This window comes from Crocodylus porosus, unplaced genomic scaffold (genome assembly GCF_001723895.1).
Source record: "Crocodylus porosus isolate Cpor-Errol unplaced genomic scaffold, CroPor_comp1, whole genome shotgun sequence".
In the NCBI taxonomy this organism is placed as follows: domain Eukaryota; kingdom Metazoa; phylum Chordata; order Crocodylia; family Crocodylidae; genus Crocodylus; species Crocodylus porosus.
Window position 1 is genome coordinate 12,666,578 of NW_017728918.1, and position 17,622 is coordinate 12,684,199.

General features: G+C 42.4%; 1 protein-coding gene and 1 long non-coding RNA gene across 3 annotated transcripts in view; one reads left to right on the forward strand and one right to left on the reverse strand.

The window, feature by feature from the left end:
* The window catches only part of KLHL29 (kelch like family member 29), a 473,943-nt gene that overhangs the window by 328,111 nt on the left and 128,210 nt on the right, over positions 1-17,622 (reverse strand). The window contains exons 1-2 of one of the 2 annotated variants that reach the window (XM_019537335.1): positions 14,390-14,422; positions 11,665-11,967 (exon numbers count right to left, since the gene is read on the reverse strand). In XM_019537335.1, the coding sequence (XP_019392880.1) occupies positions 11,665-11,922 (258 nt within the window). In that variant the 5' untranslated portion in view covers positions 11,923-11,967; positions 14,390-14,422. Of the gene's footprint in view, positions 1-11,664; positions 11,968-14,389; positions 14,423-17,622 lie in introns of those variants that run through there. The other variant, XM_019537334.1, reaches the window with a different exon arrangement.
* On the forward strand, positions 1,812-11,658 carry LOC109311601. The gene is made up of 3 exons (XR_002101542.1): positions 1,812-4,167; positions 7,893-7,947; positions 11,325-11,658. It is a non-coding gene; the product is annotated as an uncharacterized LOC109311601 (long non-coding RNA).

Genomic DNA, 17,622 nt, shown 5'->3' on the forward strand with positions numbered 1-17,622 from the left:
GGGAGGATGTAGTAATGTGGTCATAATAGGATTAACTGGATTACTCAACAGTATTATGGGATGGAGTTCTGCCCAATCCCTCCCTTCTGTTTATTCAGAGGGAGTCGTTTCCCCATGCAGTTTGTGATGCAGATAAATAAAGCAGCATGCTCCAGTGCACACAACTGTGAGCGCAGTTAGTTTCATTGAACTGTGTGGCCCTCATACAAAACATATGCTAAGTCTCAGAAAGAATTTGGCTAGGAGTGATATCCTTGGCCCAGTGGGCAGCTACCTTCCACCTCAGAGCACTATTTCAGTGGGTCTAAATGCACAGACTTTGAACTGTGCTTTGAAATCCTTTGGCATGAAAGTTATTTTACTTTATATATAGTAGAATCCCCACATAAACAACATATGTTTGAGAGCACTGGCCTCCTTTTCTTGACATGTTTGTGAAATTATTTAGCAACAGTGTTACCCACGTGTGTCTATGTTCAGAATTTCTATCAAAGATTTGGGAATTTAAAATAAAATAAATAATTTTCTGATATGAAGAATTAATTATTCATTATTATGTACTATTTATACAGTGGGTGTAAAAGCATTTTACAGACAAACATTGCTTTACAGACAGAACATATGTCACAGTAGAACTTTTCTTGGCTTTGTTCTCCAAGGCATACCAGGTTGGAGGCACAAATTGCAGTGAGTAGCAACCATATATATTTCAGCCCGAAAGCAGCAGAACACCACTAAAGTAAGGAAGCAGAAAGACTAATGGGAGAATTCTGAACAGCCAATTCCTGCAGCCCACCAAATTAAAACATGTGCAATTTACCATTTGACAATTATATATCTCTTCTGTGAACTAAATGCTGTACCAGGGTCTTACAATTTGACAAGGATTATACTTCAAGTAAAGTGGAAAGCCCGTCCTCTAACTTGGACAACCTACAGGCAAACCGAAGGAACACACATTAATTGAGCCCTATCGGAAGTGCCGGTAAGAGAGGGAAAGTTGTCTTTTCTGTTTTGCAAGCAATTTTTACAATTGAATAAAGGGAATAGAACAGAAACTCAAAATAAAACAAGAAAAATAAACAAATCTGTTAAACAAACAATTGCTTCCCCTATTCTCAACCTGAGTGCCACAGTATCCAGGGGGTGTCCCGAGAGCTTTTAAGAGTACAACCAGGTGGAACTGCCCCACAACCACACCTCTGCTTCTGAGAGATGCTATGCAACACCAGACTGTGAAGCAGCTACGGCAGGAAGATGTGCTCTGCTGCAGCCCAGCCTGGTGGGAGGAGGTGCCAGGAGGCTGCTCCAGCTGATCCGCTGCAGAACCAATGCCACCACCGTGGACAGGACACAATGAGTGTTCCTCCTGCCTCTGCTTTTCTTAGTGGGTCAAGGGGACCCCAAATGTAAAAAGGTTGAGATCCCTGTGCTATACCTTTGTTTTCAAACAGAACCAATCAGTTATATCCAAATCAACTGCAAACGCAAATCCTGGAACAAAGACGTGGAAATACCTAAGTGCACGTGTGGGAGTGCATTCTCTCAAGCAGTTAACACCAAGGCCCTTTCACAAAATTGTCCCCCCCCCCGATTTTCCACTCCCAACCCTCCAAAAATGTTTTTCTAATATTGCTCTGCAATGAAAGACCACAGCCAAAAGTTAACTGATTGAAAAAACACTGTTCCATTTAAAGAAATTTCAGTGGGCCACCTGGCAAAATTGGGTGTTACAAGTATTGATATATATAATAATTGATATATCTATATACAGATATAGATATATCTATATATCTATATATATTTCAATTTGAGCTGGAGTAAACTAAGGTGTTCCAATGACAACAACTAGTATTATGTTTCTATTGTTAATCATATCAATACCAAATTAATATTACAAGAAAAAAATGAAAAGAAAGAGAGACAGGTATTGAAAATGTAAAGGATGGAAAAGAATCAAAGCACTCAGCTTGTGACGCGGCCACTGTGCATCTTGAAAGGTTCCTGGATATTACTAATATTAATCAATTTCAGAAGAGTAGATGCTTTCTGATGCAAGTGGCAACGTGTGAAAACATCTGCCTTTTCTTTTCCAAATCTTTCACATTTATAATCTTGTCAGTACTTGGCTGTACCAATTAGTCCTTTAAACACACTGCTTTTCATCATCAAAAGGAGCTGGGACTAGAGACTGGCCAGACCTCTTAGCTCTTTCAACACATGATAAACACATTGCAAGTCATGAAAACTCCAAGCACATGCACTTTCTAACAATATGGACTTATTATGGTGCTGTTGTTTCCCAGTTAAAACTGCAAGTAAAATAACCCTGCATTTTAAGAAAAATTTAACCACACTTAAAAACGGTTTTTAGCTTTCTGTGATGGCATGCTATTTCCAGAACAGGAAATATCAATGCAGCAATACAGGGTAGCATAGCTTAAGTGTAGTCACACCGATGCCCTATGCTGGAGTGCAGGAAACATGGCAGTGTTTAGATCCACATTCAGTTAGACTTCCCCAGAGTCTGGATGTGTTAGTACTGTGTGTATCAGTTTAGACTGGTCACTACAGCCATCTGCCACTCAGCAGGAAAATACCCACAGCAGGTGAGAAGTCTTTCTCCAGTTGATTCCCCTTTGGATTGGCAAGAGGGTTCATCCGCTCAACCTGTGGATCTTGAGACCCTGTTCACCTCCCTTTAGTTTCCTGTCCCTCTGGCAACACATCTGCTTCAGTATAGTCTTGTTGGCTGCCAAGCAGCTGGGCACATTAGCTGCAGCTGTATAGCAGAAGCCAGTATTGGCCTTAACCTTGAGGAGCTTTGGGGCAAGTTCCAATTTGCTGGGAGAGAAAAGACCATGATATGCAACATGGACCCTCCCCAGTTCCTTCCCACTGTCAGCTTTGTGTCCTGCTCGCTCTCCAAAATAGGAATGTCCCTAGGAATGTCCCTCTCTGCCCTTACAAATGAAGGGCTGCTTACACACGCAGGATCATTGCTGCAATTCCTAGATTTTGGTGTAACACATTTCACAGACTGCCGTCATCCTATTAGATAGACCTGCAGGTAGAACAATCTCCTGTACATAAGAGAAGAAGGGATTGTCCTCTCGCAGATGAAGTCTCAACAGTCTTTCATTTTAAACACAATTTCCTTGCAAGTCCATGCAAGGATACACATTTCTCTAGAACAAACAACTGCACATTTTGACATGTGGACTAAACTTGATGGGCAATCATAGTCATCTGCCACCCAAGAAGAGCCAAACTTCTGCCAGAGCTATGCTTGGTCTATATGTTTCCACTGCCCCCAGATCAAAGAATTGTCAGCTAACTCAGGGAGGAAACTGCTTGATCAGAAATGTCCACAACCTTGCCAGGTGTCAATACCAGACCTCAGAAGAGCCCCCGATAGCCTAGCGCAAAGGAGCTGAAACTGCAAGTCACGTACATTTATTTCATCACTGAGTGGTCTGACTGTTTGCTACCAACTTCACCTTCTAATATTGATAATCCTTCTTTGTGCATGCCTCTTATGTTTTATATTATAAAGGGCACATATGTCTTGGTTACTGTTGTAGAACAACTGATTGCTGTTTGTAATTAGTCATACGCAACATTGAAAGTAACTTGGAAAAACAGTTAATGTTTATTTTTCTTCTGCTTAATCAATAGTTTAAATATTTGTGGAAGCCACGTGCCAGCTTAGTGAAATACTGCCTCACCAGTGCAAGGAAAAGAACCGATAATACTGAATTCTGTGATGTACTGTAAATCATCAGCAGATGACAGACAGGGCTGGGGTATTAGATTGTTTTGGATCTCAAAGGGAATAAATGAGTAAACATTTTATTCTTCTATATTCAATTTAATTTCTTTTTACTATGTATTCCCCAGGCATGCCGATTTGTTTCTCCTTTAAAATAGGATTTTTTCCTTCTTTGCTCATTCGTTTTATGTGACTTGGTTAAACTAGTGTATAGAGAAAAAAAGAGAGAGAGAGAGAGCACACGTATAAGAAAGAGAGAGGAAGGCAGGCAGGCAATGCTTCCTTTGCAGTTTCTGCTCTGTTTTTCCAGAGAAGTTAATGTTTAACATACTCCCTGTTCTCCTCTCCCACATCTTCATTGTGTTTCTGACCACACTGCGATCAAAGTGATACAGGTAAACAATATACAAACCTTAAATCTTATGGGAGCACTATGAACTTAAGAGGCCAGGATATGATCTCAGTTATGCCATCTTACAACCATAGCAACTCCCCTGAAGATTATAGTTACCCTTCAGTTCTGCATGAGAAAATGACCCTTTTCTCTCTGTCTTTCCATATAATTGGGCTATCTATTTAAATGCATTTCTGTTTTGAAGCTACTTTTGATTCTTCTCTTTGCTCCTAGTTTATAGCCTTCCTCCATTTCTTTATCTGTTATTTAGCTTAGCCTTCCTCCATTTCTTTATCTGTTATTTAGCTTAGGCTGTACCTGATTCTTTCTCATACCTGAAGAAAGAGACTCTCCCTTAATGGGACTTTCCCTGTTCCCTTAAGACAGAAAAGTCAGCCCTGTTGAGAGAGCCCAGCAGCAGGGCATTTGTATAGGCAGAAAAAAAGCTCCCAGAAGAGTAAGCAGGAGAGGTGAATGCAAGCGCTTGCTACAGGAAGGGGGCCAGGCTGCTGTGCTGGGAGCCAGAGCCAAAGGGCTCCTCTTTGAGTGCCAGGAAAGGGCAGAAGGATTTTTATTTTGTTGGCCTGTTTCTTGCCTAAAGATGGTGCTATTTGAGAAGCCTGGTTGAGGAGTCCTCAGGGAGAAAAGCCTGCATGCAAAAGCCAGAAGGCTAGCTAACCTGACTACCATCCCTCCCAACTATAGAGTTGGGCCAGTAAGAGCTACCACCCAGAAAATCCCTTGCTTCTGAGAAAATCTTATGAGAACTGGATATTTTTTAATATGTATTTTTATAGGTTTAACCTTGAAACTAACAAATAATTGCACATGTGGGGACTTAACAATCAATTTATGTTCTAGGTAAAGGGATTTTAAAATTCATGCGAGGAAAAAAAAAGAATCAGTGCCTGGCACTGCAAGGATACTGTTGATGTATCAATCTTTTCAGGCATTTAAAAATAATACCCAGATGATAAAAGTAAATGTTCTATGACCAAAAAATCCCTTGGTAATAAAATTTCAAATTACAGCCCATGACAACACTTCTAAATTGCAGCTGTAATGGAGAAGCTTTGATGGAGAAAATTGTACAAGTAACTTCTAAAGTAAATCAGAAAAGCAAGAAAGAAGAGAGGGGCTGTTGAGATGAATGGAAGCCATGGCTGGAGTGTCATGCAATGTCCGTAAATGGATTCTAGTGTCTCGCTGCCAATATCTTAAGCAGTTGCTAAAGTTTTATAGGGATTTCCTTGCTAGCTTCTTTCAGCAAATAATCCTGTCAGAGAAAAAACTTAGCCTGATCATCATACCTACTCGAGCTGAGAGTGTGCCAGATTGAACCTAAACACTGTTCTTTAATGCTAGGAGTTGCATACTCCCTTTGTCCTGCCATATACTACACCAGTTAAAGTAGCCCGAGCAACAGAAGAGACGCAACAACAGAGAAGCCGCAACCTTATGGCACGTGCTCTGGGGTAAGGGGCGGGGGGTGGGGGGTGTTTTAATTAAAGCGCCCACAGCATTTGGCATCCCACATTTCAAAATGGCGGTGGGGCAGTTTAACTAAAGCTCGTTCGACAAACTTTAATTAAAGCGGCGCTGCCGCTATTTTGAAACGTGGGGGATGCCGAATACATGAGATGCTGCAGCATCCTGGAGCATCCCGATTAGAGCGCTCCAGCAGCCGGGATGGATCCGCATGCGCCAGAGCATGTGTAAAAGAGCCCTTTGGTTCAGGCTGAACTGTCCCCAGGTAGACGCGCTGGCCCAAATGGCTCTGCTAGGATTGAGTAAGGAGATCCAAGTTGATTAAAAGACCTGAGAACGCGCATGCTGTCAGACCTTGAGAACAATCCCCATCTCCGGGTGGAAGTTTATTTGATGGCATATGGGGACCATAATATTAAGCTATTTTATGGGGTATGGAGGCTTAGACAATGGGAATGGAGGCTTTGTAAAGCCTGCTGAGAGCCCAAGATCCAAAGGGGTGACGGTAATCCAAAGCATTATCAGCATTTTATTTGGGAGGGAAAAAGCTCACATTTTTCTTTTCAATAACCCAGGCCAAACAGATCAAAGTTCTTAAAATACTGGGATATAAGCAACTGTGATTTGTGTGAATCAGCAGGTTACTGGTGGATCTTGAGATTTTCACCATGTGTTTAGTACTAAAATATTGTCACATTTAAACCTTTTGCCTGTGAGAGAGAGCACCTAGAAACACAGGAGTTACCAGACTAAATCAGCCTCATCTCATCCTGTCTGCGACTGGCCGGAGTTAGACACTTCAGGGGTGAATGTACCAACTCCCAACTAGTTACAAATCAGTATAAATCTTGAAACAATGCCCTATATTTTCCCCAACGTTCGTCTCATGTGTATTACTTATTTTAATTCAGGATATTCTTGTTAAAATCTTGTTTTGTCATCCAAATGAATAAAGCAGATTAGATATTCTAATGGATCTGGTTGACCTTAAAATCTATGAACCTATAAAATCCCAGCCTCAAAATCACTGAGTGGCAATGAGTTCCATAGTCAAATCATATTATGTGAAAAAGCTTTTCTTCCCCCACCCCCCATTTCCAAGGTACAACCTCAGGATTCAGTTGATAAAAATAATTATGGACAGGAAAATAATTAATGCCAGTCTATATGGTTTTATGGAAAACAGATCTTGTCAAACAAACCTGACATTTTGATTAAAAAATTAGTGCTATACAGTATCAATAGAACATGTGTTAAATGGATTAAGAACCGTCTAATTAACAACTGCTTTTTGAAATCTGTCAGTGGGGAATCATCTTTCATGGGAGGTGTTTCTAGTGGGAGAGGGATTGCTATTAAGTTTGATATTATTCAACATGTCTATCAATGATCCAGAAGGAGCTATAAATAGAAAAAATCACTGATAAAACTAGAGGATGGCAAAAACAGGGACAAAGGTCGTCATATAGGGCAATTTGGACAACTTGGTAATCAGCCTTAATACAGGCAAAAAAGCTGTTATATATACGGTATATAGGAACCAGGAAGCCAGACCATTACCCTTGGAAGAGAATTGGGGGGTGGACCCCTAGGAGTGACTGAGAATGTCTTATGGGCTGTAGAGGACAAGAAGCTTAGTATGGGCCTACAGTGTGATCCAGTGGCAAAATAGACTAAAACAACCTTTGGCTGTATAAACCAGGGACTTGAAAGTAGGAGAAGAGAAACGACATAACCTCCATACATATTAACTGGTTACAGACCGCGGCATTCTGAATAGTACCTTAGGATCCATATTTTAAAAGGAGGTTGAAAAACTGAAAAGGGTGCAAGTCAAGACACAGAAAAATAAGTAGGGCATGGAGAAAATGCTTCACGGAGAGACTTAAAGAGCTCAAGGGCTTTTTATAATCTAGCAAGAGAATGTCATGATGGGAACCAACAGTTCGGTTTAAGACAGGCAAATTTAACTGAAAGACAAGCACATATTTCCAACAGTGAGAGCAAATTAACCACTGTAGCAAACAACCAAAGGAAGGTGGACTCTCCATTTCCTGATGCCCTCAAATCCATTTTGGAAAAGACATTACAAGTCAAGCTTATTATTGGGATCCGTACAGGGGGAAATGGATGAAGTTTAATGGTCTTCATACAAGAGGTCACATTTGATGGTCTAATGAGCCCTTCTCGCCCCAAACTGAGAAGGACATGGATTATACTGTTGTTTTGTTGTCACAGAAAGAAAACAGAAGTTCCCAGTCTTCTTTCTTTGAGGTCCCCTCGACACATGCAGGTAAAGGTGCAATGGGATCCACATAATTGAGCTTCTTGTCATGCCACACACGTGTGGCAGGAGGTACGACTGTGGGATCGCGGATTAGATCCCATTGTGCCTTATGGACAGTTTAGGGGGAGCCTGAGATCATGATCCTGGACTTCCCCTACAGCTGACAGGGCTCGACGGGGCTTGCAGCAGTGGCAGCGGGGAAAATGCTGCCACCACGGAGAGCCTCGTGAAGTGTGGAGCTTGCAGCGGGGACAATGCGGGGGAACGCTGCTGCTGCCATGAACCCCACACCTCCCACGGCTCTCGGTGGCGGCAGCTTTCATCCTGCTGCCCCCACTGTGAACCCCACAGCTGAGATGGCTCATGGGGGGACAGCGTTCTCCCTGCTGACAGCACTGCCACCAGTGCGAGCCTTGTCAGCCGCAGGGCTGATAGTGGATGGCATGCCTCTGTGGCTGGCAGCCCCTCAATTGATGGTCCCAGCCACGGGGGAGCAGCTGGCCGCACGTTCAATTAACGGCATGATTAGAACAAGCTACAAAGTTATTACACATTTTTTGTGGAACAATTTTGTAACTTATTGCTTGTTTTATCACATCATTAATTGGTTGAACATGTAGCTGAGTGACAACTTCAAGCGCGATTGATTACCTGGTTAATCCCGCTTGAAGCATAATAAGTAGACGGAGCATAAAACACAGTATATAATGTTTACTGTCTTGTCTTCTCCTCATATGGGGTACTCTCCTGCCTTCTAAGAGGAAACTCCACCCTGACTGCAATGCAAGGACAGGTTCAGGCCATGGGAGGTTGACTAATAAACTAACTATTATTCTCATGTACAATTAAGGACGTTTTTTTCAAATCTAGGATTTAGCTCATGTCAGGCTGGAGCTTGGGGTGGTGCCCTGAAGAGGCAATAAGCAAGGTTCCCTCCCTCCCTGCATAGGGAAAAGGAAAAGTGGCTAGACTAATCACTGTTCCTGACTTAATCAGAGCAGATAATCTCACTACCTTGTTAGAAGCTCATTAAAGGGAAAAAGGAGAGACAGAAAGTGTCAGATCCTATTTCACCTACTGGGTGTCTAAGTGGTATTTTTCCATCTAAGCCTGATCCTACATGACTGTGCTGCAGTTGCTGAAAAAAGCCTTGACATATTTGTTTTGATAACACACCGTCTCCGCTTTAAGACTGTGTGCATCTTAACTCACAGCAAGCAGCAAAGAGGAGACAGGCAGCTCCTCATCCTTTACATCAGTGGCTCTTTGGGGACTCAAGCGGGGTGGAATAGGATTGCGCTTTGATTGTGCCTAGTCCACCTGGACCGTCTAAGTACTATGTAAATTTTAGATCCTATTTTCACCTGTGCAACTAAACTTGTCCTTTGTCATACTCTCAGAAGGGCTCCTCTACAGCCACTTGCACTCTCTTGAAATCCTATTCTGCCTGAAAAACTTCATAAGTTCATGTGGGTCCCCAAACTTTATCATCAGACACCACCACTAGCAACTGCTTTGATGGAAAACAAGGACAATTTATAAATCTGTGGAAATGGCACCTAGTTACTTAGTGCTACTTACGCATTTGCCTTTACATGACGAAATGGCACTTAGATGCTTAAAGGTAGAACAGGATTTGGGCCTGAGCTGCGTAAGTACTACTTGGATGCCTAATAAGTGAGATGGGATCTAGCCCAAAGTGCCTACACAAAAAGGCTGCAGGAGCTAGCAGGTGCGGACATCTTAGGAAAACTTAATATTTTCTCTTTTTTGTTTCTTCTGATTTGTGCTTTTCTATTTAAATAGATTTAAGTTTTTATGGCTAATCATTATCTGGAGTTCAAAGGTTGACTCCTTGTTCAAGGAAAACTGCTGATTGCCTGATGAAGCACAGTGTAAACTACATCTGTGTAGAGCTACATACGGGGAGGGGTGTGTGTGCATGCGCACGTGTGCACACACGTGCCTGTGAATGTCTGTAGGAAAAAAGAGTGTGAGCATGTGTTTCTTCCTTGTTGAAAAGTCTCATGTAGTTTGCTAGGAGTTCCCTAGAGAGCATCTTTTTAGTCACTTGCTTACATTCCTATTCCACTTTTGCCATTAGGTTTTTTTCCCCTTCAGTCCATATGATTATAGATTTTAGAACTGTTCAGCAGATCTTCAGCACCAGAGGAGGGAGCAGGGCCCTAATATTTTACATACATAAACCTGATGGTAGTTCTCATAGGTGGTTAGCAGCTTTCCTGATGAAAAAAAATCCCTGCACATTCTCTTGTTTATTCCCAAAGTTACCAGTAATTCCTTCTTAGTAAAACTCATCCAGAAAATTGCCTAATAAAATAATTTAGAAACTACCTCACATTTAGCATACAGACACAAAGCACTTAAGCTGGTGATTTCTAACCAAGGAGCAGACACTTCACTGACACGGTTCAGCCTCCAACGAACTGTTAAACATCTGGAACAAAGATTGATCAAGCACAGCCACCAGCTGGACTTTAAACAGTATACCCAGGAGCAGAGGTCATGATAAATTTTTGAAACCACTGTGCTGGCTTAAAAACTTACTTTATAATCTTCTCCAGGCAAAGCATGACTAAAATGCATCTATTTTGGGTGACATCTGGAGAAATGCCAAATTCACTGTGATCAGGAACTGATTGGCTCAAATGAAAATAATTTGAAAAGGCCATAGACCATTTTAAAAACTGTTCACACTTTAAACTTTGGCCTAATGCTTCCTTCTACAGCACTGACCTTGTTTTCCTACCGTGTAAAAAAAAAAAATCAATATTGTACAGTACTGCAGTAAAATTTCAGCTTGCTCTTGGCTTGCTTTAAATAACTTTATTGTCTCCGTTTCCCTTGTCTGTGTTTGTTTTATTTGGCAGTTGCAGTTATTAAAATGAAACTAAGTTGAAAGAAAATTTAAACATCATAAAAAGAAAACCAGGAATGCTTCTGGCTCACTTCGCTAAAGCTATGGTCACCTTTACAATTTGCCAGAGCTTTCTATTCCCCAGCTTTCATAGCCAGTTTCATACACATGAAAGCAAAAAAACCCAACTTTCCACTGAACTGAAAAATTCCTGCTTTGCAGAGTTAAAAGAAGAGCTTATATAAATAAATAAATAAATAAAATAAATGAATAAAAAACTGGTACCACACCTATTCAGGTATACACAATACTCATACACAGTTAAAACAATAAGTGCATGAGCGATTTTCTTTCGTCTTTAACATTTGCTTGCTTCTCCTGTTACACTACAAAAGGCATTCAGGAAAAGACCTCTGCAAGAGCTGTCCACATGGGCCAGCTAAAAAATGTTATACACTTTGTTGTTTCTCTCTTCTGAGATGTAAAATTACATTACCTATTGCAGGCTGCTACTCTGCCTAGAAAACCCTGAAATCTGTGGACAAATTAGAACAGCCCCAACAGCAAAACTAAGAACAACATGCTACAAGAAAGAAATGGAAAGGAAGCAACTTGTACTACATTACAGGGAACCGATTATTTTCTCCATCTACTCATGGTTCTCTTACAAGTGGAGGGGACCTGGCTACACAGGCTGCATATATAACAGCCAACATGGAAGGAATATGGCAAATTGTTACTGAATTTTTTATTCTGTGTCACGTGAATGTGAGGTCTTGGAGGAGGGGGTGGTACTACTTGAATTTCCTGTAACATGATGTTACTGAAAATATGCAAATTCTTACTTTGGTATTTGCAGCGGCAGATGAGTTGGCCACAAGACTTATCACATCGCTGTTCACTGTGGTGCAAGCGACCGTAGTTGGTGTAGGTAGCCGAGTGGGGACAATTGGCAAAGGCAAAAGCCCTGGTCTGTTGTTGCTATTGCTGTTCACCGTACTGTTGCAATTACTGCTGTTTACATGATTCCCGTTGGAGCTCCATTCTCGGCGATCCCACCCAGTGCGATAATCTCTTTCAAACCGGCTGTGGTGCCGTGACATCTCGGTTGAGTGCAGCAACTTCTCAAAGGGAACTCGAGAGCTTGCCTAAAATATTAAAGATAAAGAGGTGTTACAAACGATGCCTCAAAACAATAATCTACCATAATAAGCATTAAGGCCAGTCTCGGTGTTGCTTGTTTCACATTATGAAAGAAAGTATTTCACTCCTTTGTCAAGCCAAATATCCAGAGGGGAAATGATGTTTGTGGCAATTTTAATTAAGACTTCAAATGAATGAAAGGACTACAACTCAAAATGTGTCTGGAGACAAGGGCCCCTCACTTTCTAAGGAACCTCATCCCCCAAGCAATATAGCAGGGTATGAAGCAACAACACATAAATAATGAAAGGCCAAAGCAAAAGCAATTACTACTCAGCTTCTCTGATGGTAGAACAATGTTTCCAACAGCTTCCTAATAGGACAGTCTTCAAAATCAGCCCACGAATTAGCTTTTGGAATCTTTTTTGCACCACCTCCGATGTTTCAAACGTTCTTTTAAAACATGGATCCCACAAATAGATGCCAAATTCAAATGCTATGCTTAGATTTATAACTTTGATTTGTCTGCATTAACTGTTTTACTGGACCCAACTTATCAAGTTATAAAAATGGCTGTGCAGGACTACACCATCTCCCTCATTATTGACAATAGGCCAATCTGTGTCAGACACAGATTGCATCAACCATGAGCAAACACTCAGAAACTCCTAGTTTCTAATGCTAGTTTTGACAATTGCACACTGCAGGTGTGTCTACATGAGACGTTTACTCAGAAGCTGATTAATTAGCTCCACAGTAAAGTCTCAGTGTCTACATATGGGGCTCTATTAGGTTGCAGTAAACTAATGAATGCTGCCATAAGATAGTGCTTGTAATCACAAGTACTATTCTGAGGCGGCGTTCAGTGCACTGCAGTTCACGTGTAGACACATCTAGCTAGGGCACGAGGGTGCTTCAATGCTGCCTGCCTGCTAGGCCCACACCGGAGTACCCTCATGCCCCAGCCAGCCCCTCTACAGAACAATGAATGGGATCAAAGCAGCCCCAGGCAGGCTGGCCCCAGGGCTCCCTGCTAGCCAGGGCTGCTCCAACCCAGCTCAATGTGCTGTAGTCCTGGGTGCACAAGTAAATGTGGTGCTCAGGAAAAATAAATGATGATACAAACTGTACCAGAGTTTATGTAATCACATGAATAGCATGTATAGACACGACTTGCATGGCCCTGAACAAGTTATTTAATCCTCTTGGCCTTCACTTCCTTATCTGTAAAATGGGAAGAATAATCCTTTCCTTTGAATGCAGTTGGCTAACATTGGTACAGCACTGGGAAATGAAGACCAATAAATATAAATGCTAAATACATTTACTTGCATGAATAAATCATGGACATCTGGTTCATTGCAGAAACTCATCTACTTGACTTGCATCACAAAATCCAAGTTATTATTTCTAATAATAAAAGTAAAATGATGTCAAACCCATGTGTGTTTAAGAATTCAAGAAACTAAAAAGGTAGCAGTGCACTGATACATTGGTCCATATTGTATTGGCACTGATAAAAGGAAAATTGACATTATTGGCAATTGGCTTCTTTTCGTCGATGTGACAGATAATGTCACCGATAAATGCTATGTGCATGTGCACAGCCACAGCAGGAACATGGCCAGCTTAGCAGCTTGGAAAGCAGCATCTGACTGCTAAGTCGGTTGAAGGGATGGGGCATGGGGAGGGAAAGAGTGGGTGGGGGGACAGATCGAGGCCCCTGTGGTAGGGGAGAAAGTTGGGCTGGGACTGGGGCAAGTGCTGCCCAGGTGGGGTAGGGCAGTGCATGGGATGGAGCTGTGAGTGGCTCGTCCAGGGAACGTGGGAGGGGGTGGCTCCACTGCTGTTGCACCTTGGGGAGGCATGGGGATGTGTGCATTCCAGATCTGTGCACGGGGCAAGGGCAGGCTGTGATTGCAGGCTGGAGCTGGGGGCAGTACCAGGCTCTTCCCAGCGTGGAAACTGGACTGTGCACAGGGTAGGTGGGCACTGGCACTGGGAGTGGGGTTCTGGGGGCGGGGGAGCTATGGCCACCCGAAAATTCTCCATAGCCCCCCCAGTAGTTCCCCCTCCCAGTGCCACCACTGCCTGCCCCGAGCACAGCCCTGGCTCAGCCCCCTTGCTGAGAAGAGCCTGGCACTGCCCCTGGCTCCAGCCTGCAGTGGCAGCCCGCCCTTGCCCCGTGCACTGATCCAAGGAGCATGTGCCCCTTGGGTCTCTCCAGGGGTACACACAGCGTCAGGAGCCACCCCCCACTCACAAGCCCTGCAGATGAGCCGCTTGTGGCTCTGTCCAGCGCCCCGCCCTGCCCAGGCAGCACCTGCCCCTGTCCCAGATCCACTCCTTCCTTTACTGTGGGAGCCTCAATCTGCTCCCCACCACCCCACACCCCTTCCCTCCCCCACTTCCTCTGAACAGACTTACCAGCCGGATGCTGCTCTCCAAGCTGCCAGGCTGCATATTGGCAATCGGATCAGTATCGGCCAATATGGCTTGTTAATGATCAGCCATCAGTATCAGCCCAAAAAATCTTTATCGGTGCACTCCTAAAAAAAGGACAAGTAAAATATTCTAACTTATATCTGAGGAAATACTAGGTTGGAAGAAAGTTTGCCCAGAGCAGCGTATGATTCAATAATCCCCATTCAAGTCTCTTTAAATAGTTTTTTCTTATATTTGGGAGGTAGTAGATGAAGAAAGGAAAAAGATGCTCTCAAGGAAAATGAACCATTAGCAATTCATGATATTTGTATTTTGTTAACACAGAATTTCATGGCCCTTCTGACATTCAAGTTGTAAAGACTGCTTGGATAGTTCAGTTGGGGAGAATCCTGCCTTAAGCAGGTGGCTGGAGAAGAAGATCTCATGAGGTCCCTTTCCACACCAATGCCCTTTGTTTCTATTCCTATGCCATCTTTAACTATGGCAAAAACAGAGGCAAACTTGTGTGTGAAATATGCTACAGTAAAAACAGAATAAATCTGGCTCAATAGAAAATTAAAAATGCGTACAAAAGTTTTTTGTGCAAAACAACAGTTTAACACCAAAAATAGAGCTGTAAGACTTAAATACTTTAAAGGACAGTTATAGAAACTTTTAGTTCATGTTTTAAAAAGATGTAGCATAAAATGCATAATAAACTGTAGTTAGTTGGGGGACTATAATCTCAAATCTACAATTTTAAAAATGTACTCTATTAGACTGTCTCTAGAAAATTCTGTCTGTATATGATTTTGTTCCTAACTCTCCACCTCCTGAATGTGTATAGAGGATATCTTTGTGGGCTGTTTTAGAAGGTGGTTGGAAATGTGTCCTCTTCTATTCAAGCTAATGGAGACTCTCCATGAATTTTAATAATGCATCTTATGTGGACCAGCTAACTAGATGGAATCACCCCTCCAGCTCAACACACATGAGCATACCTGACATTTCATTCAGTAGACAGCCATGGTGTACATGCACATAAGGCAATACCTAGCAGTTTTTAACTCATGATCCAAGCTGCCGTGCCCCCAGCAGTTCCAGTATCAGATGATGACAGGCAATTATGCCAGTAACCAGCAAAGGAAAGGCCTGCAAACTGGGCCATGCATTAACAAGTTTACTTAAAACCCACTACCCAGTATAGGAGCAAATTCATTGCCTTCCCTAGTTGCCATTCTTAAGAACATTCTTTGACACTTCCAATAAGAAATGAAGGCAAATACTGAACACTTTACCCTCTCTACGTATGCCATTTTTATACTGCCTGTTTCGAGATGTCACTTTTGGCCAAGAACAGGGATGTTTGGCAGCAATATGATGTGTAAAAAGGCTGTGGTGGTGATAATCTAATAAATGAGAATAAATGATCGCTAGCCCTTGCTATTAGTTTTTAAAATTAGAAACAGTATAAAATGTCCTTATAAACAGATGCTGCGGTGGGGTGGGGGTGAAGTGGAGGGTAAGGAAATCGCTCATGAGTAGGCTAGCTAATTTAAAAATAAATGTATAGATCCATAACTTACAGACGTTTCCTCCCCTATTTATTTTTGTCAAGGGCTAGAGTGACAATAGTGTGTTGGCATACATGTGCTCATCTGACAAGCTTGTCCAACTGAAACTGGATAATGAATGAAGCAAAATCATGGTATCTCTCTGCATGATATTTGACACACAGCTGTGTAAAATGTCTGGAGAAACTGCATAAATACAGGACCACAAAATAAACTAGCACAGGATCAGGAGTGACAGCCATTGCTGCAGTTGTGAGCTTATATGCATTCTGATCCTAACTCAGTTTTTGATGGCTCAAAAAAAGTTCATTTTTCAGGCAAAAATTGTCCCTGCACTGACTTTTCTAACGGCAATCTGTATGAAAATATAAGCAAAAATAAAGCTTTCAGACTTTCTGGAATTAAGTGTGTGGGGAGGAGCAGGAAGGAAACTAAAGGATCCCCTCTTCCCATGATACACGCTATGATTTATATATATATAAGAAAAGCAAAGCTAGCACCAAAAGATATGTCTGTGCATGTGTGCACAGGCTCCTTCTACCTTAGGTCCTGATATGGCCCCCCATTACTGCAGCATCTGAGCATCTTGCAAACTTGGAAATTATTTTCACAACACCTCGGTGAAGGACAAAAATGCCACTACTCCTGTTTTACAGATGGGAAACCGCTGCTATATCTGCACTGCAGTTACAGCCTTCAGCTCAGCATGGGTTAACGACCCGAGTATCTACCTAGCTTCTCAGGCAGGTTTTGCAGCCTGAGCTGAGCTTGCACCACTGCAGCTAGACTGCTACTGATACCTAAGCTAGCTCAAGTATGTCTACCTACACTGAGGTCACAGCTGTGACTTCAGCATAGATATCTTGAGAGAGATTGAGCACACATGAGTGACTTAATCAAGGGCACAGAAGAAATCTGTGGGAGGAGAAACATGTTGCCCAGCTACAATGGCCAGCTCCGTTTTTGTAGTACACAGCACAGTGAAGAGGCATAGTCAACAAGACAGCCCCCTACACCTTTCTCCTTGCACAATGCTATCACTCCAGTAGCTGACAATCTTTAATCTTAACTAGAAAGGGGAAATTCTGTTCCTTTTTGGAAGGAATCAAAGGATTTTTTGTGCAACCAAAAGGAACACAAATGCTTTTAGAAAAAAAAATATCACAGAAAAATCTACAGCTGTTATTGGATGAACTTACAAAGTCAAAGGAAGAAAGGAGATCAAGTTGGGACTGGGGGGCAGAGAGTCAGCTGTGGAAAGCGTTATAACATAAGAATAGAGATCTAGGGACTAGGGGAGACTAAAAATACTGTGACAGACTAAAGCCTGATTGACTTATATGGTGAAACAAGCAATGCATGTCTGTACCAAAGAACAGGGAGTTCCCAATGTTCTGCTCGCTGCAAAAATCACACAGAACATAGGCTAAATGCAGACATTCAGGGAGGGTTGGGGGGGTTAGATTGCATTAAAAATATTAAAAATGGCCACTCGATCTAAGGTAAATCGAGATGGGGAGGTTAGTGGGAGGGCTGTGGGGGACAGGGGCCAAGCAGGATCTGCAGGTGGATGGAAGGGGCCAGCAGCATCCGTGGAGGGATGGGAGGCCAGGTGGCAACTTTGGATGGATGAGGGGGCAGGCATGATTTGTGGGAGGGATG